The 26442-nt window shown below is 44.1% G+C and overlaps 3 protein-coding genes across 3 annotated transcripts; 2 read left to right on the forward strand and 1 right to left on the reverse strand.

Moving 5' to 3' along the window:
* The first annotated feature begins 4916 nt into the window (after nucleotides 1-4916).
* On the forward strand, nucleotides 4917-5852 carry LOC122914487 (olfactory receptor 9Q2-like). The gene has a single exon (XM_044261103.1). It carries the CDS (start codon nucleotides 4917-4919, stop codon nucleotides 5850-5852), a length of 936 nt encoding a protein of 311 aa, XP_044117038.1.
* Nucleotides 5853-15759: 9907 nt separating this feature from the next.
* On the forward strand, nucleotides 15760-16704 carry LOC122914488 (olfactory receptor 9Q2-like). The gene has a single exon (XM_044261104.1). It carries the CDS (start codon nucleotides 15760-15762, stop codon nucleotides 16702-16704), a length of 945 nt encoding a protein of 314 aa, XP_044117039.1.
* An 8661-nt stretch (nucleotides 16705-25365) lies between these two features.
* LOC122913670 (olfactory receptor 1S1-like) lies at nucleotides 25366-26385 on the reverse strand. Its single transcript, XM_044260319.1, has one exon. It carries the CDS (start codon nucleotides 26350-26352, stop codon nucleotides 25366-25368), a length of 987 nt encoding a protein of 328 aa, XP_044116254.1. The 5' UTR covers nucleotides 26353-26385.
* Between the last annotated feature and the right edge of the window lie 57 nt (nucleotides 26386-26442).

Below are 26442 nucleotides of genomic sequence, written 5' to 3' on the forward strand. Positions count from 1 at the left end.
CACAAGCGGGGAAAGGGGCAGAGGGAGAGGGAGAAAGAGACTCTCCACTGAGCAGAGAGCGCAATGCAGGGCTTGATCCCATGACCCTGAGATCATGGTCTGAGTTGAAGGCAAACGTTTAACGGACTGAGTCACCCAGGCACCCGCAGAGGGCACTTGTGATGAGCTCTTGGTGTTGTATGTGAGTGATGAATCACTACATTGTACACCCAAAACTAATATTACACTATATATTGACCAACTGGAATTTAAATAAGGACTCAGAGCTATAAAACAAATAAAATAAATGGAAGATATTGCGATATTAAAAATTTGATTATGGTGTATAACAATACATAAAGAATTTTGAGTCTTCTCAAAACCACCTGTTTCAAATATCATAGCTATAAGATGGGGGACAACTACCCAATCCATGCTGGATTTTCTGTGGGCAAAAAAAAAATGTACTGTGTAAAGTCAACTGTGATTTTAAGGTAGTCTGTTAATACAGCATAGCCCAGAGGACTCACCTCTTCACCCAATGAGCCTTGGTGGATAAGTACATGAGTGGAGGGTCATAAAAAAAAAAAATGTCCTCCGGCAGTCAGGGCTTTGGTCTGGGCAGAGCCCCTTAGCAACCAGTATGCACAGGACAGACAAAATTTCTAGTCCACTCACCAATTAACTAATGACCTTGGGATCTTCTTGCCCTTTTTCCTCATTGGTAAAAATGAGGAATTATCTCTCAATCCACAGGCTCTAGTGAGAAGAAATGAAGAGAGGGCTTTGAAATAGTTAAGGAGCCTCTCGGCAAGCATTAAATCTTATTAAGTTGACCTTCCTTCATGGTCTTTTCCTAAGTGGAGGGCAGATAGGAAAGAAATGGAATATGCCCAGATGAATGACAGCGTGTGGACTCTGAGAAACAAACTGAGGAGGGGAGGGGAGAGTGGTAGGGAGTTGGGTGTGCCTGGTAATAGGTATTAAGGAGGGCACGTATTGCATGGAGCACTGGGTGTGGTGCAGAAACAATGAATCTTGGAACACAGAAAAAATAAAATAAAATAAAATAAAAAAGGCACTTGTTGAACCTGTCCCTGGAAGCCCTTGTTCTTGTCCTTCCTTTTCAAGTGTATCCCCCAGTCCCACTGCTGTGCTAAACCATTAGAGATAGAGGCAAAAGAATGATCAACGATACTGATATCTTTGTTTGAAAACTTGATGTTTTGTTCCCCATAGATTTTTTGCATTGATTTTGACTTTTTAATAATATTACATTAATGTATGCCTTGTTTACTGTTTTTGGCAATACCTTAAATTTTGCACCTGAGGCGAGTTCCTCATTCACCTTACTTGAGTCCTGGACCTTCCTAGTATCTTCTGTGCTGCTGCTAAAGTTTGAAGCATTGTCCCAGGCTGTCCTGCCACTATAGGTTTGCTCCCATTGGTTCACCGTCCTGAAGAGTTTTGCCTATCATCCCTGTCCCCTACCTCTGTCCAAGCTGTCACTTCCTCTAGGAAGTCCTCCCTGATCTGTTCTACCTATAAATAATCCTAACCTACACTGAATCCCCATGGCACCTTGTGTACACCACCTTGATTAAGAGTTAGTGCCCGTTACCTGTCAGATGGATAGTTATCTTACCTACCACATTGCACATTCCTGTGGACAGGCATGTTTTCTCTTTTGGAGAGGTTTGTTTCATTTTGTATCTCTCGCTCTTTGTTTAGAATTCTTAGCACAGTATTGGATTAATGAACTGTGTGGTGTCATTTTCTTTTGGCTCTCCTAATTGTCAAAGAGAGCAATTATTTTGTTCCCTCCCACTTTTCTTATTTCCTTTTCTGAACTGAGACATGTTGGCATTCAGTGACTTAACAAAATGCTTATGAATTTGGGGTTTCAAAAATGTTATAGTGTCAAAGAAGCAGATTGCTGGCAAAGGTCATGACAACAAGAACTTGCCAATTTCTCCTCTGGGCACAGTACTAGGCTGTTGTTTTCCCTATAGTTTTACTTGTTTTTGAGAGAGAGTGAGAAGGAGAGACTGACACTTAATTAAACATTCGACCTCTAGGGAGGGCAAATTTAGAAGACACAATGTGTCTTGTTGAGGTCTTCCCCCCTTTGTCTTCCCAGATTTTGCAGATCAAAGACTTCTGTTTATAAAGCATCCTGTTTCCAGGATCTGGCCACTGTGATGGGGTGGCAATGGGTACAATTTCTGACTGTAGAAGTTAAAGCAAAGACATCTCTCTCTCCTCAGGGCACTGTGCAGAACCAGGATTCAGGACTTTTATCCCAATCTCAGTGGGTGTGTCACAGGGCTTTGGGAGCTGGGACTGGAACCAGGTGCCTTGTTAAAAATCCACGTGAGCAGTAATTGCCTTTCCTTAGAGACCACTCTAGTCATCGATTGGAGACTTCAGAGCTTTTATATCAACTATTAGTGTCTCTCCCTAAAGGAGTTTGCATTGGCGCCAGAAGCCCATAAGAACAGACTGCTCTCCAGCCTCTGCTATCCCAGCCTGCAACTGAACAAAAACCAGGGTGAGGTGTGCATTTTAACCAGAGTTTCCAGATGGAGTAACCGGAGAGGTTGAGGGCAGAGAGAGGAGAGGGCTGGACAGACCAGAACTTGCAAGGTGGATGAAGATGATACGGTGCAGGCACTGATGTTCAGGCAACGGTCACATTATTATTCCCTTGTTGAGTCACTGTTTTAGTGTCTGTGAGGGAAGTGTAGGGGCAGAGAGAAGGACACTGCGGCCCTAAGAGATTAAGTCACTTGCTCATCATCATAGCTGAGCAGATATGGGAGGACAAGAACCACCCAGACAGACTCCTGCTGCCCAGAGCAGTAGTCTTTCCCCTATACCCTTACGATGTTCCAAGCCATGGAAGACAAATGACCTTTTAGGAACACAGTGGGAAAAGGTGTGGCCAGTAAAGATGGAGTGGGATTCAGGGGAGAAAAGTGGTTCTCTTGGCTCATGCTCCATTCAGATCCCCGGATCCAATTTCTTTTATTTATAATTTCCCCCACTATATCAGCCCAACTAGCTGCCAAGATCTAATGCTTTAGAGATGATCAAATATCTTCTTTATCCCACTGCCCTGCAACTCTGCCAAAGGACTGTCTGTCCATTAGCACAAAAGTCCCCATCAGCCTTCAGCTAGAAGTGAACTGCAGTTTGGATATCTGGACGCGTCCTTTTGGGCTGTAGGAGTAGACGTGTGATGCACGTGAAATCTGGTAATGAGATACGTAGCACTTTTGTGCGCAGCATTGTTCCTAATGACGGTTCCTTTTACTGGCTGTGCGGTCTGGAGCATGTGACGTCAGCTCCTTCTGTCTGTTTCCTCATCTGTAAGATGAGGATAATCAAAGTTTCTACCTTGTAGAAAGGTTGTGGGGATTAGATGAGTTAATACAGAAATCACTTAGAATACTTTTTTTTTTTTAGAGATGTATTTATTTATTTTAGAGAGAAAAAGAGCAGGGGGAGGGGCCGAGAGAGAGGGAGAGAGAGAGACAGTCCCAGGAGGACTCCCCACTAAGCATAAGCCCAGCCCAGGCTCCATCCCACTGCCTTCAGATCATGATCCGAGCCAAAATCAAGAGTCGGATGCTTAACTGAAGGAGTCACCCAAGTGCCCCCACTTAGAACAGTTTCTGTCTGTGTGCTTCTATTGTTAAGGATAATAGCAGCTCTTACGAAATCTGTTTTTGGTAAACTAAAAGGCTCTAATGAAGATAGCAGCTTCCTATTAAGGAAGCACCTTGTTAGGCTGGGAATGGAAAGGGAAAGCCTAAGCACGTGGCTTATAATGTTTGTGAATGTTGGTTGGTTTTAATGATGTTTTTTGCTTTTAAACATTTTCAGAAAATAAAAATAATCACTTGAAGATTTGTGTAGTGCCTTTCCCTTTGCAAGGTGCTTCACATCTTATTTGATAAGTTTATTTATTCTGTGAAGACATCTTAAACCCTTACAATGTGCTGAGCTCCAAGGGCACGCACACTCACCAGGGAAGACAGACTCGAGAGAGACTTTTTTCGAGAGCAGTACGATCTGACCCTGGGGATGGGAAAGTAGGTATTTTGTCAGAAGGGGTGGCCTGTGGAAAGCACAGAGATGACAGAAAGCATGGGCATTACAGAAGCTGCAAATAATCCAGTGTAGCTGGAGAGACGTGTGAGAGGGTGGGGTGTGGCCACAGGTGTGAAGAGTGAGAAGTAAGCAAGGGGCATGGGGAAGTAGTCAGGGAGTCCTCCCTACAAGAGTCCTCCCCATGGAGGACATTCCCAACATGCCAAGGAGCCCACTGACTATCCTAACCTATACATGATGGGGTACTATGGCTGGATTTTAACAGGGGAGTAAGACATGATCAAATTAAAGTCTTAAAAATATTATCCTGGCCACAGTGAAGAAGAATTGGCAAGAAGTGTGTCTGAAGGTAAGGAGAGCTGTTAGGTACACTGCTGTGGTTTTTGATCCACGCAAGAGATGGTGAGTGTTTGAAACGAGGAAGGAGTTTGAAACGAGGAGAAAAAGGGATAGAGTCCTGAGATGGACATTCCCATGGTAGACAGGACCCCATGTTTCAATCCTTGTTGGAGTGACAGGGGAATATTGGTTAAGAATGGTTATTTGGCTCACAGAGGCTCCCCCAGCTAACTAGCAATAAAAGTAGGACAATAGGCAATTCTATTAAGAATAGAATTTCAGCTTTCTTGACATATATGATGACTCTATTTCTCAGAGCTCCCTTGAAGGTAGGAGCTAAGACCAGTCATCTCTGAGGTCCCACACAGCAGGTGACATATTTCATCCAGAGTACTGATCCAGTAAACGTCCGCTGGAAATACAGGTCCGTCCTATTTATAGCTTCCGACCTGGCTTCTCATCCTAGTGCTGTGAGGCACCTCATGGCAGAGAAGAACATCACCTGGGTGAGCGAATTCCTCCTTATTGCATTCACTGACAGGCCTGCGTGGGCCCTTCCTCTCTTCCTCCTGTTTCTGCTCATCTATCTCCTGACCTTGTTGGGGAACCTGGGCATGATGAGCCTAATCCGTGCAGATGGCCGGCTGCACACCCCAATGTACTTCTTCCTTGGCCACCTCTCGTTCGTGGACGTGTGCTACTCATCGGCCATCGTGCCGCAGATGCTGGCCGTGCTGCTGGAACACGGGGCCACACTGTCCTACTCCCGCTGTGCCACGCAGTTCTTCCTCTTCACCTTCTTTGGCTCCATCGACTGCTACCTGCTGGCCATCATGGCCTATGACCGCTACGTGGCCGTGTGCCGGCCCCTGCTCTATGTCACCGTCATGACTGAGAAGGCCCTCTGGGGCTTAGTGACCGGGGCTTATGGCGCTGGTCTCTCCAGCGCCTTTGTTCGCACGGTCACCGCCTTCACCCTCTCCTTCTGTGGGAACAACGAGATTGACTTTATCTTCTGTGACCTCCCTCCTCTGCTAAAGCTGACCTGTGGGGACAGCTACACCCAGGAGGTAGTCATCATTGTGTTTGCCATCTTCGTCATCCCTGCCTGCATGGTGGTGATCCTGGTGTCCTACCTGTTTATCATCGTGGCCATCGTGAGGATCCCCTCAGCAGGAGGCCGGGCCAAGACGTTCTCCACCTGTGCCTCCCACCTCGTGGTTGTGTCCCTCTTCTTCGGCACCCTCATCTTCATGTACCTCAGAGATAACTCTGGTCACTCTTCACAGGAAGATCGGGTAGTGTCTGTGTTCTACACAACAGTGATCCCCATGTTGAACCCCCTCATCTATAGCCTGAGGAACAAGGAGGTGAAGGAGGCGTTGAGGAAAGTTCTCAAAAGAGCCCAGTTGTCCTGATCATTTACTTCCAACTTGGAGAATCCTGACAATCGTCTCTTCTGAGGACCAGCCTCAGATACTCATAATGATACTCATTATTCAAGGCATGCTCCATGTTTGAAGGATTGTGTCATGGCACAAAGTATAAAAAGGAACCAGAACCTTTAGTTCCAGAGAGAGAAAAGAAGAAAAGGAAGAGGCTACCTGCAGAGATTGGGGGAAGAGCTCTAAGTCCCAGGACAAACGACAGAAGGAGGTGCGGTTAAATCCTATGAAATCCCCATGTATCACACATCACAGGTTTGTGGCTGTAAAACAAGATGACTGTTATTGCAAACTTTTCCAAAGATCGTTACCATATAGAAACATTGAAAATAGTGTATAGTGAACTCCCTAGACCCCAAACTTAGATTCTGCTACTGCTAATATTTTATTATTATTTGTTTTATCGCATATTTATAATCTATTCATTTACCCATCCATCAATTCGCCCTTCAATCTGCCTTATTTTTTGATGCTTTTCAAAGTGAGTTTCTGACATCTCTATTAGTGCTCTTCACTCCTAGACAGTTCAGAATTATGTCATCAATTAGGATTCAAAATTTAGATTACATTTATGTTTAAAGGTTGAGGTAGTAGTTCGAGGGTCCTGTTAATTAAACTGAACCTGCTCAAAGTATTCTTGACTCTTCACGGGGGTGTCTGACGGAGTCACTGAAAAATGCCCAGGATAACATGCCTGTCAATTCCCTATCACCACTGGAAATATACCCTGGTCTTCCTTCTTCCCCACCTGTCCCAGCCCCCACGTGACATGCTGTTTACCAAGAATCCACTCTGTGAACTTATACCATTCCCACTGCCTGTGAGAATTTTGGCAGTGTCTGTATCATTGATGCCGACATTACATTCTTGGAGTTTTTGACCTGAGGGAGGCCAAGCATTGTGCATTCCACACACATTAGGCAGGAAGATTCTCCTGTACTGGGTCCCTGGGTCTATAATAGTCCAGCCTGTGTCTGAAAACTTCCAGAGTCCATTAGTTTTTGATCTTTATTTCTCTGACTTGTAGTTCTTCAATCAAATGTAAGACACTAGAAGGGAACAGGCCACCCACATATGATTTTCTGTTTTTATGTTGATCCTTGTTCCTGGAAATAAGCTCTTTTTCTCCCTGTCCCTTGGATTACCAAAAAACTAGATCCCTGGTATATGAATGATGTAAACCATCATGGGAGAGAAAAGGGAGGTGACAGTATCTTGCAAACGGGGGATGATTCCACATTTAGTCAGCCAAAAATGCTGTGTCATACTTGGAATTCTAGTAGAGCTTTGCCCTGCCATCTGAAAGTAGAGCCTTCTTATGAAAATGTTTTTAAGTCCAAGTGGCATAAAGCAAAGAAGCAATTACCATCATTTATATGGAAATTTCTTTGAGCATTCCCAGATTCCCAAAATAACTTCTCTTAGGCTCTTCTGACACCTTAGGACACAAGTTGCTAATGGATGCACAAAATAAATCGAGATAAAGCACGGATGCTTGTAGACACAGTTCAGAGGTGTGGTGGCTTGATGTTCAACAGCTGAGTGTAGTTTTGGGGAAGGGAGCTAAGTGGGGCCCTTCTTGCTGTTTGGGGTACATGCTGAACGTTATTTTCACCTTTTGTCATTTTTAGTAAAAGTGAAAATCCTCTTTGGATTTCTTTCAGTTAGCCAAAACCGGTCTTAATGTAGGTCTTTCATAAAAGCAAAGTGGGGCTACTTGAAGTTTCGAAAAGCAGAGGAGACGAATAACAGATTTTAAATTGGAAGAAGCAGCTAAATGAAAGGTTGAAGATTCAGGGTGAACATGTACAAAGGATATGCAATTTAAGATCACCTGCAGTAAAATAAAATACATTACAATCTTCAAAGACATTACAATAGAGGAAAAGATGTTTAAAATATAAATATAAATATAAAAAATATATGTTATAATCATCATAAGAAATATATGATCCATTTAATGGTGGCGTGTCTGGTTATGAAAGCCCAGGTTGAAAATCCATAGCTCTACAAGAGGGATGTTATTAGATAGCTCCCATGTCAACCATGTTACAGGTGGTGGCAAAAGTTAAGGAAGGAGTTAGAAAGCTCAGATTGGTTATGTGAAGTTCCCTTCTGAATGAAGAGACATCAGGTCAGCTCTCTTGGAATCTTCTGGAAGGCAGGTAGCATACCATGAAGTGAGAGAAACTGCAAAAAGAATGAGCTGCCAGGTTTAAAGAGATGACTGAATGCTCCTTCTGATGGAATTCTGAGTAGGCAGTGAAAGGAACTTGTTCAAGAAGGGGCCAACTGAACTGTCTGTAGACACTAGTGGCCACAAATCCTGTGTCGTATATGGGATGCCATATATTTTTTACTCTGTAGAGAGAACTCAGGGAAGATTAAGAAAAACGTCCCGAGGTATCCACTTATGTATTGAAGGGCAGACAGGATTAGATTAGGTATTTTTTTTCATTCATTCATTCATTCATTCATCCATTTATTCATTTATTCATTCATTAAAGTAGGCTCTCCTCCCAAGGTGGAGCCCAACGTGGGGCTTGAACTCACGACCCTGAAATCAACACTTGAGCTGAGATTGACAGAGTTAGATGCTTAACCAACTGAGTCACCCAGGTGCACCTGAATTAGGTATTTTTTAAAAAAATATTTTATTTATTTATGTATTTATTTGACGAGAGAGAGAGAGAGATCACAAGTAGGCAGAAAAGCAGGCAGAGGGGGAGGGGGAAGCAGGCTCCCTGCTGAGCAGAGAGCTAGATGCGGGGCTCAATCCCAGGACCCTGAGATCATGACCTGAGCTGAAGGCAGAGGCTTAACCCACTGAGCCACCCAGTGGCATCTGCCAGGAAGATGCCAGGAAGGTTACCTGGTTGTGAATAGGTGTTAATATTTCTATACATCTTCCTATTTCTTGTATTGAAATCACTCAAATAAAGCAAATTACTATTCTTTTTGTTGAGTTTTTTTTCCAATTTATTTATTTTCAGAAAAACAGTATTCATTATTTTTTCACCACACCCAGTGCTCCATGCAAGCCGTGCCCTCTATAATACCCACCACCTGGTACGTCAACCTCCCACCCCCCCACCACTTCAAACCCCTCAGACTGTTTTTCAGAGTCCTTAGTCTCTCATGGTTCACCTCCCCTTCCAATTTACCCAAATTCCCTACTCCTCTCTAACGCCCCTTGTCCTCCATGCTATTTGTTATGCTCCACAAATAAGTGAAACCATATGATAATTGACTCTCTTTGAGTTATTTTAATTTTAAAGGTCCTGTTTTAACAGAAAACTTATACTTGATGATTAATCATTCAAAAATATGCATAGGTCATACTAGACTATTCAGATCAGAAAACGCCTTCTGTGGGAAAGTTCTGTATATGGTGGCGATACCTGAAAATGGAATAAAAGAAGTTTTCCGGAGAGATGACCTTGGCTCTCCAGCTCAGTAAGGGAATAGTGAGTATAACACCCTGCCCACATACTCCTGGTTTCCTGCTGCAGCTCAGCTGGATGCCTCCCTTCACCCTTCTCAAGGGCCTGCTGGAACATTGTTTCCTCCAAGGAGAACTCTACTACTATAAGCCAGGTCCTCCAGGAGCTGTCAAAGAAGGGCTTACTGGTATCATGGCCTCTCTGGTGGCTTCAGGAGACTCTCCCAGCCTTTTCTGCCCCAGACCTGAAAGAGGGGTCCTGGGGACCACACTACTTGTTCCAGGAGGTGGAGAAAGAAAAGCCATAGCTCTTCCAGCAGTAGCTCAAGTTAGCAGATATCACTGTACATTGATTGCAGTAGACATGAGCAATAAGCCATGATTTGCAAGGTGTCAAGAATGAGCCTGATTCCCTCTTAATCCTCTTGCTTTGCTTTCAGTTCCTTTGCTTGAAATTAGCTCATGTGGCTTTCTTTCCTGGGGACCGTAGACAGATAGAAAGAATGCTGGGTGGTGCCTGCCACTCACCAGGTCTGGGTCCTTCCATGTGGGAATTCCCAATTCTGTACTTTGATTTCTCCACCCCCAAAATTGGGGAGAGGCTGGAATATGAGAATTCTAAGAGTCCCTTTGTGGTCTGACATTCTATATATCTGGGCTTTAACTCTTAAAATATAAATTATTTGAGAAGAGGACACACAGGATTCATCACCAGCCACTCTATTCAGAAGGGAGCCCTCTCCGAGCATGGGTTATAATGAGGGAGCCCCCGAGCCTAGCTAATGGAGAAGTATGGGAATGGGCAATCAAGCCAAGGAAGATGGGGTGGCCAGAGATGAACTTCACACACTTTGCATGGTCCTTAAGTGGTCAGGCATAAAGCTGAAGGACATCACAACAATTGTCTTTCCAATGACCTGTTACTGGCAGTTAGGTCTGTCAGCAGGATGTAAACGTGAACTGTTTAAACACCAGTGACACATCTGCTTCTGGCTATGCCACCTCTTGCTTCTCAGAGTTGCTGCTTAGCCACCTCCTCTGTGGGTTCCTTGAAGCACAGGTTCAGCAGGAATTTCTTGGATTCTCCATAACGTAGTGTGGTAAAAATCTGTTCTTTTGTATGTCCACACCAGCATCCCCTCCCACCTGGAAATCTGACCATGAGTTCCCATGAGCACTTCCCTTCCCTGTAGAACCCATCTTTCTGGGCTCCACTGACTGACCTTGAGGTAGGCGCCTGACCAATGTTAAGCCAATCTTAGTACCTTGTCCCTTGGCCATGTGACATCTGAGGTCTTCCTTGGAATTTTTTTTTTCAATTTATTTATTTTTAGAAAAACATTATTCATTATTTTTTCACCACACCCAGTGCTCCATGCAATCCGTGCCCTCTATAATACCCACCACCTGGTACCCCCAACCTCCCACCCCCCCACCACTTCAAACCCCTCAGATTGTTTTTCAGAGTCCATAGTCTCTCGTGGTTCACCTCCCTATCCAATTTACCCCAACTCCCTTCTCCTCTCTAACACCCCTTGTCCTCCATGCTATTTGTTATGCTCCACAAATAAGTGAAACCATATGATAATTGGCTCTCTCTGCTTGACTTATTTCACAAGCATAATCTCTTCCAGTCCCATCCATGTTGCTACAAAAGTTGGGTATTCATCCTTTCTGATGGAGGCATAATACTCCATAGTGTATATGGACCACATCTTCCTTATCCATTCATCCGTTGAAGGGCATCTTGGTTCTTTCCATAGTTTGGTGACCGTGGCCATTGCTGCCATAAACATTGGGGTACAGATGGCCCTTCTTTTCACGACATCTGTATCTTTGGGGTAAATACCCAGGAGTGCAATTGCAGGGTCATAGGGAAGCTCTATTTTTAATTTCTTGAGGAATCTCCACACAGTTCTCCAAAGAGGCTGCACCAACTTGCATTCCCACCAACAGTGTAAGAGGGTTCCCCTTTCTCCACATCCTCTCCAACAAAAGACTCTCCCCAGTCATTTGAATTCTCATGCCCCCTGTAGTTCTAGCATTTTATGGGATCCTCTAAAAATCCATCAGTTCCACAATACATAAAGTGAAGGCAGGGCACCGATGATGAACTGTAACATCAGGAAAAGTGCTGCCAAAGCAAATTTGTGGGCTCTAGGCAGTCCTTAACCTTGAATAATTGGCATGAGATCCACCCAAGTATGGATGGGGTAAGACAGTAGAGATGGATCCCAGGATGAGAGCTGAGGATATGTCCTGCTTACACCCAAACCTGCCCTCTTTCCTAATGCCTCCAGCAGGCTGTGAAGTGTGACTCCTTGGCTACAAGGAACAGATACTCACTTAAAGCAGTTCAAGAAAAGAGTCTTTTAGAAGAAGAAAGGATTACCCCTGGCGATCAACTCAAGTTGAGTTTTCTCCTCATCCAATCATCTGCCCTTAGACAGGTGGGGCCTGAGGGGCAGAGGATGATGCTGATTCCATCCTTTCTCCATGATTGGGAGTAATACTTCTTAGAAGGAGTAACTGCCTGGCCAAGTACCCCAAGAGTTTTCTACCACCATCTGCTCACTCAGCAATGTATGTCCCATGTCTAAGTCCAGTCCCGTCTTCCTAAAAGGTTACAAAGGATCTAGAGATGTAGAAGGAAGAACACTCCAACTATTTCCAAATATGAGGTCACAGACATCCTCATGAGGGTTTGCAATAGGGTATGGGAGTTACGAGTGTGCATTCTGGAGCCAGACTGTTTGGGTTCAAGCACTTGTTCTGTCCCTCACTTCGGCACAATTGGTGATCCACTTCAACTGTCTGTCCTACATGTTCTCATTTCCTTAAAATTGGGATAATAACAGTACCTAACTCATAGGGTTGTTGCATGGATTCAATCAGCTAATACATCTATCTGTGTATCTATCTATCATCAATCATCTACATACCTATTTATCACCATCATCATCATCATCATCATCACTGTTGCCTTCTATCATTTTAGAAGAGCTGATTGGTGTACTGTAAGCAGCTTATGTGGTCTTTGCTATTATCATTCTATTGACTTTCCCTTTCACATTTTGGCTCAACGACCACCAAGCCCTGAATCTCTAAACCAGGAGACAGAAGTCCGTCATATCTTTAGTTCTTAGCAACAGACCTCTAAACTTCCTATTATATAGGCCCCAATGTTCACAAATGTGAGATTTTGGTCTATATTCTTTGAGTATACTGCTTTCTTTCTGGGGACGGTTTCATGACGACCAAACTGTTTTACTAATTATCTGATGGTGGTTTAAAATTCTACCAGAGCTTCCCAAAAGTAAGGTTCTGATGGTCTTAGCATCCTATTTCTTCTGGGGAAAGAGTGAGGCAGAGTCACTATTATTTCTGATGCAGAACTGTAGGAGCTCATCCCTGGACCCTCCTCAGAGCTGAAGGAGGAGTCTTTTCAAAAAGCTCCTGAGGGATGAATCTGGAAGAAGGCTATTGCCCACCCGAACTCCTTCCAATATCTTTCACAGTGGGAACCATTGCTCTTGGGACAGCCGGTCTGCAGAGACTTGAAGGAGCCAGATTTAAAGATGATGAGTCATCAGAAGATGGCTTTTCTTGGAATCATTATGGCTTTGCTGTTTGGCATTGGGTCAACAGCTGAGCTTTTTCAGAGCTGTAATGCCTAGGGCGCATCTACCCCTGGGAACTTGAGTTCTGCAGGATGCTAATCTGCTCTCAGTGAGAAAGAGGTTCTGTGGTCAAATATTTTTGGGAAATGGTGGGTTAGGAACCTTGGCAAGATTTCTTTTTTAAAGATTTATATATTCATTTCAGAGAGAAAAAGAGTGCATGTGCATGCCCAGGGGGAGGGGCCAGGGGAGAAGGACAAGTACAGATCCCAGTGCTGCACCAATCCCATGACCCACAAGATCGTGACTTGAGCCCAAACCAGAAGTCTGACGCTTAACTGAATGAGCCAACCAAGCACCCCTCGTTGGCAAGGCCTCTCAATGATAGGACCTCGTGGATCATTTAATATGCTGCTTTGCAATATGATTTTCCACATGGAAGGTACAGTATGTAATGATTTTCAAACTTGTGAGGACAGTAAGCCTATTTTCCTCCCTGGAACCACCTGGGATGACTGTCAACAAGGTAGATGTCTGTGCCCCATGGCAGAGACTCTGTCTCGGGTTTTCTGGAGGTGAGATGATGGTATTCATGTTTTAAATAAATTCCCTGGGCAATTCTTATGCATCTGGAGAACCAGTTTGGGAACCAGTTCTCTGGAGGAGAGATGGATCACCATAAAGAATTTACTCAGTTTGCCTGGTAGAAGTCTGTTCATCTCTCACGCACACTTGCCTCCCCGACAATTTGTCTCATGACTTCACACTTGCACGATTCTGTTTCTGCCAAAGGGTGAATTTTTGGAGTCACCAATTCCAGTGAATCTTGGCGATGGGGATCAAAAGTCCGTGCTTACAAAACAGTCTACTTTTGGGATCAGATTAGAGCTGGCTAGAGTGTCAGTGGGCAAAACATTTGACAATATTCCCAATTGAGATACAGGAAATCTTCAAAAAAAGCACCATCCTTCTGGAACAAGGCAGGAATGAGGCAAGGCCAGGAACCAACCCCATTGGCTGCTGCTGAGTGAAAGCAGGACGTGAGATGGGGCTTTTGGAGCTGGAAATTAGAGAGAAATGCTCAAAGATATTAGACACCTCGTTAGAAGTCACATAACATAAATTGTCTCTCCCTGGAGACTCCCCTCTGGGACCAATTCAGGCATGATGCTGGGGCAGTGAATATAGGAAGCATCTCCAGCAAGGTTTAGTGCTGGATCCGAAGCTCAGGCTGGTCCCTTAACCCTGCTGTACTGTTTGAGTCTGACAAAGTCCCAGGAACCCCCAGTGTCAGGGATTTATTATTTTGTCAAAGGTGAAAGGAAAGGGAGGGACTCTGTGAAGTGATGACAGACATAGAGGTCTGGAAGCCACCTCATCTCACCAAGGTTGCTGTGATTATGGACTCATGCTGTGTTGTTGATTATTGAAGGGAATAAAGACAAGGTTAATTGAAGTCCAGAGAGGAAAGGTGACTTGCACCTTGCATGAGTGACCTAGAACACAGGACTCCTCTGATTGGCAGGTTGCTGGCAGAGGAAACACTACACAGAAGAGGAAGGCATCAGCAAGAGAGATTCAGGTGAGGACAGTCCGGTGCCCAGCTCATGGCTTCCAGATCTAACGTCTTTTCTTTGTTATTTTCCCTAATGGGTCCACTCTGTACTGACCTGGCTGCTGCTGCATCAGGTCATCAAATGGAACCAAAGTCCTCCTTTACATCCCTGTTCTACAACCCTACAAGGATTCCAAAGCCATTAGCCGAGATTCCTCCAACAGCCTTTAAGACACCAGGCTGAAGAAATATTGCTGCTTTCAAATTTGGATGCTGTCTGTTATTAAACTACTGCTATCTTCCAGGACAGTGAGAAGAACCAAACAATGCTTATTGAGTTTTGTTAGGTGTTGAAAAGAGTGGATGGTTGTTGTTTTGATTCCAGGGTTATTGCTAGCACTTACAAAAAACAACAAATGCAAAGCCCTTAATAAGCCAACTCTAATTAGGATAATAGCTATTTGTTAAACATGCCTGTTTTTAGACTGAATAAAAATATTCCTACAAGCAGAGCTTATTGCTGATTCCTAATGGGCATTTTTTTTTTTTTTTGGTTCATGGTCCTTTGTTCATAGAATATAAATTTTCCTTCCTTAAGAAACATTCATTTTAAATTTTAAATAGCCACCATATATACATGGAGTGTTTTTAGCTTTCCAAAGCACTTTTGCATTTATTTTAATCTATGCATTAACCTTATCTCCTAAGTAGGGCAGATATTATGATCCCCCTCTAGCAGAAGAGGAAATTGAGGTTCAGAGAGGTTAAGTGTCTTGTGTAAGATCAAACAGCTAATTGGGGACAGAGATGCAAATACAAGAGCCGACTTGTAAGTCAGAGAATCACTTGCTGTCCATTTTTTAGAGGCATTCATCACTTTTTATCTTTTTTGTTTGTTTGTTTTTGTTTTCAGGAGGGAGAGAAGTGGGAGAGGGGCAGAGGGATCTAGAGAATCTAGAGCAGACTCCATCCCTGGTGCAGAAAGGATGCGGGGCTCATCTTCCAGCAGCTGAGATCTTAACCTGAGTGGAAGTCAAGAGCTGGATGCCTAAGGGTGGGAGCTACCCCGGTGCCCCACCTTTTGTCTGACCTTACAGCGAGGTCTGCATTTGTCCATTTCCACTTAGACTGCGAAGTTTGTTCAAGTCCAGTGCCTCCCCTCAGACACCCTAGTTGAAGCTTTCTTACTTGAAATGACTTGCGTTTGTCTTCAGGGCCCCTGCACCTGGCTCCCGTCTGTCCTCGCCGAGGCCCGCTGGACGCATGGCCGGGAGGAATGGCACCGTAGTGACCGAGTTCTTCCTCACTGCGTTCAGCGAGCATCCCGAGTGGGGGCTTCCTCTCTTTTTGGTGTTTTTGAGCTTCTATCTACTCACTCTGCTGGGGAACGTGGGAATGGTCCTCCTGATCCGCGTGGATGGCCGCCTGCACACCCCGATGTACTTCTTCCTCGGCCACCTCTCGTTCGTGGACGTGTGCTACTCGTCGGCCATCGTGCCGCAGATGCTGGCCGTGCTGCTGGAACACGGGGCCACACTGTCCTACTCCCGCTGCGCCGCACAGTTCTTCTCCTTCACCTTCTTTGCTTCTATCGACTGCTACCTGCTGGCCATCATGGCCTATGACCGCTACGTGGCCGTGTGCCGGCCCCTGCTCTATGTCACCATCATGACCGAGAAGGCCCTCTGGGGCTTAGTGGCCGGGGCTTACGGCGCTGGTCTCTCCAGCGCCTTTGTTCGCACGGTCACCGCCTTCACCCTCTCCTTCTGTGGGAACAACGAGATTGACTTTATCTTCTGTGACCTCCCTCCTCTGCTAAAGCTGACCTGTGGGGACAGCTACACCCAGGAGGTGGTCATCATTGTGTTTGCCATCTTCGTCATGCCTCTCTGCGTCGTGGTGATCCTGGTGTCCTACCTGTTTATCATCAGGGCTATCCTGCAGATCCGCTCTGCAGGGGGCCGGGCCAAGACCTTCTCCACCTGTGCCTCCCACCTCACGGCTGTGTCCCTCTTCTTCGGCACCCTCATCTTCATGTACCTCAGAGATAACTCTGGCCAGTCCTCGGAGGAAGACCGAGTGGTGTCCGTGCTCTACACGGTGGTGACCCCCATGTTGAATCCCTTCATCTATAGCCTGAGGAACAAGGAGGTAAAGCAGGCATTTAGGAAAGCCCTGTGCAGGACAAAGGCTTCTGGAAAGCCCTAGATGGACTCTTGCCAAATATGTCATTCCTTAGTGTCTCTGCCTTCTCTATCTTCAGATGTCACCCACTTGGGGAGGCTTTCCCAGGTGACCTAACTTAAAATTGTACCCGAACTTACTACCTTCACTTTCTAATTTATTGTTCTGTGTAATACTTGTCACCCTCTGATGTACCATGTGCTGCATATTCGATATTGTCTAAATCTCACAGCTAAGGATGTAGGTTGAGCATCCGCCTTCGGCTGGGGTCATGATCCCCGGTTCTTGGGATCGAGTCCCACATCGGACTCTGCTCAGCAGGAAGCCTACTTCTGCCTGCTTCTCCCTCTGCCTGTCAATTGCCCTACTTGTGTCCCATTTATTTTATAAGCCCTGATGTGCTAGTATTGTGTAATATGACAGCAGGTGTGTGTGTGTGTGTGCACACGTGTAATTGTGTGTGAGCAAATGAGGTGTGCAGGTTAAATAAATGGCAGCTTCTGAGCTTTAGGAATTTTCATTGTAAGGACTTATAGGATACAACTTAGAAAAGAGTTGCGTGGGCTTGTTTAGGAGAAGATATAGGGGGAAAAATTCCCCTGGGAGCCAAGAGATTTGAGTTTACACTTCAGTTTTTGTTCGTGTTTTTGCGCAAATCTCTCCGAAGTTGCAGAATGCGGTAAAGCAACTCCACAGAGTGCATCTTGCGGGCTGTTTTTCAGATGTTAGTGGCCGTGCTCTGACACATGAGCGTCTGTGGCAAGGGGCAGAGGCATTCGTGCTGCAGCAGAGCTCCGGGTCTGGCACCCAAGTGTCCAGGCTCTTACTTCTTAGTTCTATGGCTTCGGATTAGTGAGAGCCTGTCAGTCTGCTTTCTCAACTGTGAAATAAAACTTATTGAGCATTTACTCAGGGCCGGGTTTTATGTGTATCACATTTATTCTCACCACAACTCAGTATGTGAGGCAGTGGGAAGGTGCTGGTGAAGTTCTAGAAACATTAATTAGTGTGATTACGGGGATTATCCCAGGGTTCACAGCCCACTGGGCATCTGTGAGCCCCGTCATTTCAGAGCTGTCTGGAACAGTCTCTCCTGGGCTGAGACTGGGCTTGGGTCCAGACACCTCCAGAAGTGGAGTTCTCTAAAAATTTTTTTTTACTTGCCTCTTAAAGTCACATACACTTAAATACCCACTTAAATTCATACTAGGCACTATGCTTAAAGCTTTACGTGAATGATTTACTTTAGTCCTAACACGTTGAATGGAAAGTCAGTTTGATTGACTTCATAGCAAAAGAAAGATATAAAACCCCAAAAAGGTGATATACCTTGCTCAAATTCAGCAGCAAGAAAGTGGCCGAACAGGGAGTATCTGATCCCAAGTCTCTCTCACTCCAAAGGGTATACCCGCAAATCCTATCCCCCTTGGGTTTCTTCCCTTCTGTCCCTCCCAGGCTCAATTCCCAGACGCAAATCATTGCAGAAGCGTCTGAATTTCTGTTGCTTCCTCCAGTAAGTAGTTCGTCAGCACCGTGCTTCCAAGCAGGGACCAACCTGGCCTGCTTGTCTTCTTTTTTAATCTTCAGTGATTGCCTAAGGATTCAAGATTCCTTTCTAAACATCGATTGTTGTTATTCCTACCATTTAATAACATTATATATATGTACTTAATTATTTTGTTCTATTATCTACATATGTATCTCTCCACCTACCTACCTACCTACCTGTCATCTATTAAGTCTGATCTCTGCTTCTGTGAGTTTGGCTTTTTTCAGATTCCACGTAATAGTGAGATCATACAGTATTTGTCTGTCTTTGTCTGCCTTACTTCCTTTCCAGTACAATGTTGAATAGAAGTAATGAGACTGTACATTCCTGTCCTGTCTTTTTTTTTTTTAAGATCATTTATTTATTTTTGAGAGAGAGTGAGAGAGCAAGAGCGAGCGAGCGAGAGAGAGAGAGCACACTTGAGCAGGGGGAGCAGCAGACGGAGGGAGAATCAGATTCCCTGCTGAGCCGGGAGCCCTGTGGGGACTCAGTCCCAAGATCATGACCTGAGCCAAAGGCAGACTCTTTTTTTTTTAAATTTATTTATTTTCAGAAAAACATTATTCATTATTTTTTCACCACACCCAGTGCTCCATGCAAGCCGTGCCCTCTATAATACCCACCACCTGGTACCCCAACCTCCCACCCCCCCACCACTTCAAACCCCTCAGATTGTTTTTCAGAGTCCATAGTCTCTCGTGGTTCACCTCCCCTTCCAATTTACCCAAATTCCCTACTCCTCTCTAACGCCCCTTGTCCTCCTTGCTATTTGTTATGCTCCACAAATAAGTGAAACCATATGATAATTGACTCTCTCTGCTTGACTTATTTCACAAGCATAATCTCTTCCAGTCCCGTCCATGTTGCTACAAAAGTTGGGTATTCATCCTTTCTGATGGAGGCATAATACTCCATAGTGTATATGGACCACATATGAAGGCAGACTCTTAAGCGACTGAGCCACCCAGGCGCCCTCCTGTTCTTGATCATGGGGGAAACTTGTCAGTCTTTTACCAATCACTATGTAGGTTTTTCATAGATGCCTTTATCAGTTTAAGGGAGTTCCCTTTGATTCCTAGTTTGTTGAGAAGTTTTCTTTTTCTTTCTTTCTTTCTTTTTTTTTTTTTAATCAGGAATGGATTTGGGGTTTTGGATTTTGTCAGAAGAGTTTTCTGTCTCCACTAGGATGATCATATAGTTTTATTTTGTGCTTATTAATAGGGTAGATTACGTTGATTGCTTTTGGAGTGTTAGACAACTCTTGTATTTTTAGGATAAACCGTACCTGGTTACAGTATAGTATTGCTTTTATTATCAGAAAAAAATGTAGAAGATGTTACTGCACAGTCTTGGTTGGTTAAAAGATCACAGATGGTATTGCCTAAAGCCATATGCCAGTTTGAAAAGGAGACTGTACTTCTGAGTCATCTAAATTCCACTATTAAAAGGAGAATAGAGAGTCATGAGCATTGGAAGGAAAATGAGAGCAAAGAAGAAATCTGAGATGTTTTCATTTTCCAGAGAACGTGTTCTGCGGGAGGCAGTTTTCATGTGGATTGGATGCTGAGGATGCAGGACTGGTGGACAGGCTGCTGGGGATGACGGCTGCCCGGGGTGATGAGAGCAGATCACAAAGGATGATTGAAGGGCTGATGGTTTGGCTCCCGTGGTATTTGAAACAGCTGATCCCGCTTTTTTCTTGGAAGAATTTTCGCTTCCTGACACCACTATATTGTGGTTTCCTAGCCCCTGGCTCCTGCTCCTCTGACTTCTGTGCTGGGTCCTCACTTCTAAGTGTTAGAATCACGCAGGGCTTGGTCATAGGTCTCTCTCTCTGTAGTCACCTCTTGGCATTTTCCCCCAGTTCCATAGATCAAATACTGAGAGTATTAAATAAAATTCAGAGTCTTTGTCGTGGTCTGAAAGATTCAGCCAGGTAGGTTGGGTCCCGAGCTAGCACCAGGACTATATGTACATCCCCTGTTCTTCCTAGGCTCCCCCAGCTCGCTGTTCCACGAGGGCACCCTGCTGCTCCCACGGTGGCATCTTTTGCCTGCCCTTCCCTTTTCCTGGACTGTGTTTAGCCAGAGCTTCTCATGGCTCACTCTCTTATTCAGTTCTATGCTCAAATATCCAAGAAAGACCTTCCGTGACTCCTGCGCCTCTCCACCTCAAATAGCTAGTCCATGCCGGGTCACCATAGCCTCTGACATTGCTCCATGTCTTATCACAGGCCTTCTTAAGAAATCAGATTATGGCCATTTTTAATTTATTCATACATTCCTTGTTTGTCTCCTTCTCTGTGAAGGAAAAACCAGGAAAGCAAGGGCGCTGTCCTATTTTCTTTTTGACTCTCACTAGATACTAAAAAAAAAAAAATTTGTTTTGTAAATAAATTAATACATATTTGAAGACAATTTATGCAATAGGTTTTACAAGCCAAGCCTACCCAATGTGTAGATTTTTTTTTCCAGTTTATTTTTCTAGGTGTTTCTCTTGCATTTGTGTTAGATAGCTGGGGTTTCTGTTAATTTATTCTTAAGGCTACAGGTTGGTTCTTCTCAGGCATGGTTAACACAAAGTTCAAGAAGAACATGAAGTTCAGTTGACTGTTTTGCAGAAAATCTTTTTGTATTCTAAAGCTAATGACATTAATTATTGTCTAAATATTGTCTTTGCTTATCCAGTCTTACAAATCACTTAAAATAGTTTTTGTGTTTGTGAGTGCACTGAAGGCATGGACTGGGAATTATCCATCTTTTTATTCCCAGGGCCAGAGTCAGAGCCCAGTAAATAGAAGGTTTACCATAGACATTTGTTGAGATGGCAAATACAAGTATCCTTCAGGGGAATTCAAGCATCCAGGTCCAGATGTACAACTCTCCTCTGTGAAGACTTATCAAGGCTCTCATAAAAGTTTGTGGTTCTCTATTTTCTTAATCGATTGTCTTTTGTGTCTTCAACTTAACCCTAATTCACTTCCTCAAGTAAACTCCCACCTTGTATACAAGTCCATCCGTAACTAAGTCAGCTTCCCCATTTTTCACTGAGAATACAGATGTATCTTAGAATGGATATGGTCTCCTTTGGAACCTAAGAGCTGGAAGTGATGGAGGACCCACTCACAAGGATAAAGTCAATTCAAATGACCTGGGTCTAAACCTACTGGTTCTTATTCTGTTCTACTAGATATTCTATTAGATATTCTATTCTATCACACATGGGCTGGATGAAACCAGAATAAAGAGAGAAAAATTACAGACCTGCCCGATGGATGCTTACATAACTGAGAAGGTTCTGGAACCATGTTAAGCATGATGGTGCAATAGGCAAGATAGTTTATCTTCCTTAAAATAATAAAAAAAATTTCTTCCTAAAGTGACAGTTAATGTAAAATGTTAAAGCAATAACAGAGCATTACATAAATCCCTTAATTTTATGAAACAGAACCCATTATTTTGGTTACATTGTGTTGTAGAACAAACAGGCCTAAAATGCAGGGACTGAAAAAGATCCCAGGGATTTTTAGTGTTACCTCTCACAGTTCCATGAGTTGGCAGGACTCAGCCAGGCAGTTTTCACTGGGGACTCTAGGGCTGACAGCCCGAAATGACACTGGGTCAGCTGAATGTTCTCTCACTCCCATGGTGGAAACTGATGGGAGTGACCCAAAGACTCAAAGGCTGGAAAGTTAGAGCTCCTCAGGTGTCTCTCTCTGACTCTCTGTGGCCTTTCTAGGTCTCTCTAGCATGGTGGCTTCAGAGGAGGGACATTTTACAGGTGAACTCAGGGCTCCAGAGATTCATGTCCCAAGAAGGTGCTAGGTGGCCGTTCTTCTGGCTTTTCTAAGAGTCTTGGAAATCATCAGCACCTCTTGTGGGGACTCTCTTAGCCAAAGCATCCCCACAGCCACCCAGGTTCAAGGAGACGGACACAGATTCCATCTCTTGATGAAGAAATGGCAAAGTTCTTCAAGAGCATGTGGGATGGAGATATTTTTGTGACTGTTTTTGGAAAATATGATCTGAAACAAACACTGCTAATATTCTGTTGACTCTCTTCCTGCATATGCCATTTTACATAAATGGGTTCTCATGATAATGCTGTTGTAAAACCTTCTTTGTTCATATTAGACCAATTGTTGTATTACAGAAAAATACAACTGGGGTTGGTAACATGGCTTGTCCCACAGTGAGTCAGCTGTAGACTCCAAATCTTTTGATTACAAACCTGGGACTCTCTACCGCTCCCTGTGGACTAGTAAAAGCAAGGTTCATGTTGGAGCTGTGGGTGGAACTGGGTGGATTTTGAGATATTTGAGGAAGGAGGACTAGGAGGCTCAGAGAAAGCAAGTGGATTTTAAATTTATAATGAAGACTCAAATGAAGCATAAAAGCTTAAGCAATACCAGAGAGAAAGGCGGGTGGCTGATGGCATATTTCTTCTTAAAGAGGTTGAATTTTTATAAGTTTAGAGAGGAAAAGAAGTCTTATTAAATTGGAAACAAATAAATGTAGTTTGGTAGGGCAGATAGATTGGGGTTGGGAGCCAGGGGACAGTCATCAAAAAAGGAAGGCTACCCCGCCCCTCACGAGTGTCTGTGATATACTAAGAACTATGGTGGTTGCCTGACTCACATGCCCATTTAGCCACAAACAGCTACGTAAATTAAATAATTTTCCTTGGATCATACAGGTGGGTCACAACATCCTGAAAAGCCAAGACTTAGAACCAAATCTCCTTACACTATAGTGCAATTGTTAGAGGGTCACATTAAATAACTAGTAATAGTTTGCTCCAGAGGTGAAAATATTTTGAAAAAGGCTTTGGACAGAGAAAAAGAACATGCTCTTTTGGGGAGCTCTAGGGTATATTTAAGATGGAGATCCAACAGACATCTTCAGCAGACATCTCCATCAACCAGTTGGCATACAGATTAACGGAAATCCCAGAGCTGGAGTAGAACTCAGAGTTCATGTGGTTCAGTAATTCTTTAGGTCACCTGAAGGATGTTTCTAAAATACAAGAGCCTGATTCCTTCACTGGAGTTGCAGGTTGGGGTTTGGAAAGAAAGCGTAAAACCTGGCATAGAGCCTTTCTCAGCCTCAAGGAAGCCTGAGATTTGACCCTTGATCGAATCCCCCTAGCAATGAGTTCTGGAACTGTCTAGGTGTATGCTGGATCCAAGATGCAGGACAGCCCTGCTGAAATGGCTTTGAAGCTGCTTGACCACTTTTATCTGTTCTTTAAAATTGGTTATAGAGGAGTCTGTAGTAGAGCAATTTACATTTGTTGAGAGGTAGAAAAGGGGTACTACCAGAAAAGGGATGCCCTAGGAACCCCCGAGCTGAAGTTTTCCTTAGTTGAGGTGGTCCACACCCACTGAGTGCTCTCTCTCATGATCATGCACATTCCAAGTATGGAATGACTGGGATAATTAGAGGGTGTGCCTGGGAACCATGAGACCTCTACCGTGATATTGTGTATAATGTGTGGCTGTCCTGTACCCTTACTTAAAGCTTTCTTAAAGCTTGATGCTTGGTGTATCTTGTGAATTTAATTGCCAAGATGAGCCCAAGTCCACTGCAGCTGGTCGAGCAGAACACCACAAGATCTGAGATAGTGCATTTTAAACAAGTTCTTCTAGATAATTCTGATGTATACCCTCATTTAGAAACAACTGGCCAAAAATAACAAAATAGTAAACAAGTTGGAGAGGATGTGTGGGAAAGTGGAACCCTCTTACACTGATGGTGGGAATGCAAGTTAGTGCAGCCACTTTGGAAAACAGTATGGAGATTCCTTAAGAAACTAAAAATAGAGCTACCCTTTGACCCTGCAATTACACTACTGGGTATTTACCCCCAAAGATATAGATGTAGTAAAGAGAAGGGCCATCTGTACCCCAATGTTCATAGCAGCAGTGGCCATGGTCGCCAAACTGTGGAAAGAGCCAAGATGCCCTTCAAGGGACGAATGGATAAAGAAGATATGGCCATATATACGATGGAGTATTATGCCTCCATCACAAAGGCTGAATACCCAACTTTTCTATCAAAATGGATAGGACTGGAAGAGATTATGCTGAGTGAAATAAGTCAAGCGGAGATAGTCAATTACCATATGGTTTCACTTACTTGTGGAGCATAAGGAATAACATAGAGGACATTAGGAGAAGGAAGGGAAGGTGAATTGGGGGAAACGAGTGTGAGATGAACTATGAGAGACTGCTGACTCTGAGAAACAAACTGAGGGTTTTGGAGGGAAAGGGGGTGGGGGATGGGTGAGCCTGGTGGTGGGTATTAAGGAGGGCATGTATTGCATGGAGCACTGGGTGTGGTGCATGAACAATTAATCTTGCAACACTGAAAAAATAAAATAAGATTTTTGAAAAAGTTGACAAAAATAAGAAACAACTGGAAACAAAGATCTTATTTTAAAGATAAGAAAATAGGCTGAAAAAAGTGAGTTGACCTGCCTTAAGTCTCATAACTACTCAGGGAAGAGTCAAAACAAGAACTCCTGTCTTTTTATATATGCTTCCTGATTTTTCATTGAATGCATGTCCACAAATGTGTTCTGCACACTAGTCTCATGAACTATTTTGTGATGAATTAGGTTATATGTGATTGACTAAGTTGAGTTTTGAGAATTGAGTTTTGAGTGTATACCTTACAACCCTCCTGGAGATTTATACTATACCAAAGGCTCTGAGAAGTTGTCTAGTGAAGACGTTTTGCTTCAGTGAGCTCAGACTTGTCCCAAATTATTTGGACGTGGCACCCTCCTATGAACACCTCACTGAATAGCAGTTTTGGCAAAACAAACTTTGAGCAGAGCTGATCTAGAGTAATCTAGATTGAATAAAGGAATCAGTAATAACTCTCTTCAGAGCTGTAAAAGCTAGACTGTAGGTACTGTCTGCACTTGTTATCATCTAAGGTACAAACAATTTGTAATCTATGTAGTAACATAGATTAGAATCAAGATATGTGTTATGCTTGTGATTTACAAAGGGTTAGGGCCTCGTCTCCAAGACCAGAGCGACATGGAGAAGCCCCAACCCTTCAGAGGTTGGAATAGGAGGCAGACCTAAAGCTGAATCATCACATCTATGCCATGAACTCCAGGTAGAATCATCCATCTGGTTTTGGAGATAAAAGGAAGTCAGATGTCCAGCACATCAAAGGAAGGAACCGTTTCTTACAGATGAGCTTTCTTAGGGCACCTTTCATGTCCTTGTTCCTTAGGCTATAGATGAAGGGGTTCATCATGGGTGTCACCACAGTGAATAGCACGGCACCAATCTTATCTCCATCTTCTGGGTGAGTGGATGAGGGGAAGAAGTAAACCCCTATAATGGTCCCGTAAAAGAGTAATACAACTGTCAAGTGAGAGCCGCAGGTGGAGAAGACTTTCCACTTTCCCTCCGTGGATGAGATTCTTAGGACAGCCCTGACAATGCAGATGTAGGAGAAGAGGATGAGGGCAAAGGGGACAGTGACAACTGATGCGCCCACGATAAACATTACAAGTTCATTGATCGTTGTGTCTGAGCAGGACAGTTTGAGCAGAGGAGCCAAGTCACAGAAGAAGTGTGGGAGAGTGTTGCTGTCACAGAAGAGCAAAGGGAGGAGCAGAAGGGTGTGTGTTAGGGCAACAGTGTTACTCAGGGCCCATGGAATAACCGTGAGCAAAATGCAGAGCCTGGGTTGCATGATGGTCACATAGTTGAGAGGGTGGCAGATAGCCACAAAACGGTCATAGGCCATGACTCCCAATAGGAAATTGTCAATAACAACGAAGACGATAGAAAAGTACATCTGTGTGATGCAGCTCTCATAGGAGATGGATTGAGTCTTGCTCTGAATATTCATCAGCATCTTGGGGACTGAGGTGGATATGGAGGAAATATCAGCAAAGGACAGATTGGCAAGGAAGAGATACATGGGGGTGTGAAGGTAAGAATCCAAGCTGATGGCCAGGATGATGAGCCCATTCCCAACCACAGTGACCAGGTACATACTCAGGAAAAACATAAAGAGGAGCTTCTGCTGCTCAGCCTGGTTGGAGAGTCCCAGAAGGAGGAACCCAGAGATGGTGGTCTGATTTCCTTGATGCATATCTCTGCTGATCTGGAGAAAGGAACACAAGGTCTTCACGCCTTCAAAGAAAAGCCAGTGCAGTACCATTTGGCTAGAGCCATTGCAAGA

This window comes from Neovison vison, chromosome 7 (genome assembly GCF_020171115.1).
Source record: "Neovison vison isolate M4711 chromosome 7, ASM_NN_V1, whole genome shotgun sequence".
NCBI classification, from domain to species: Eukaryota; Metazoa; Chordata; class Mammalia; order Carnivora; family Mustelidae; genus Neogale; species Neogale vison.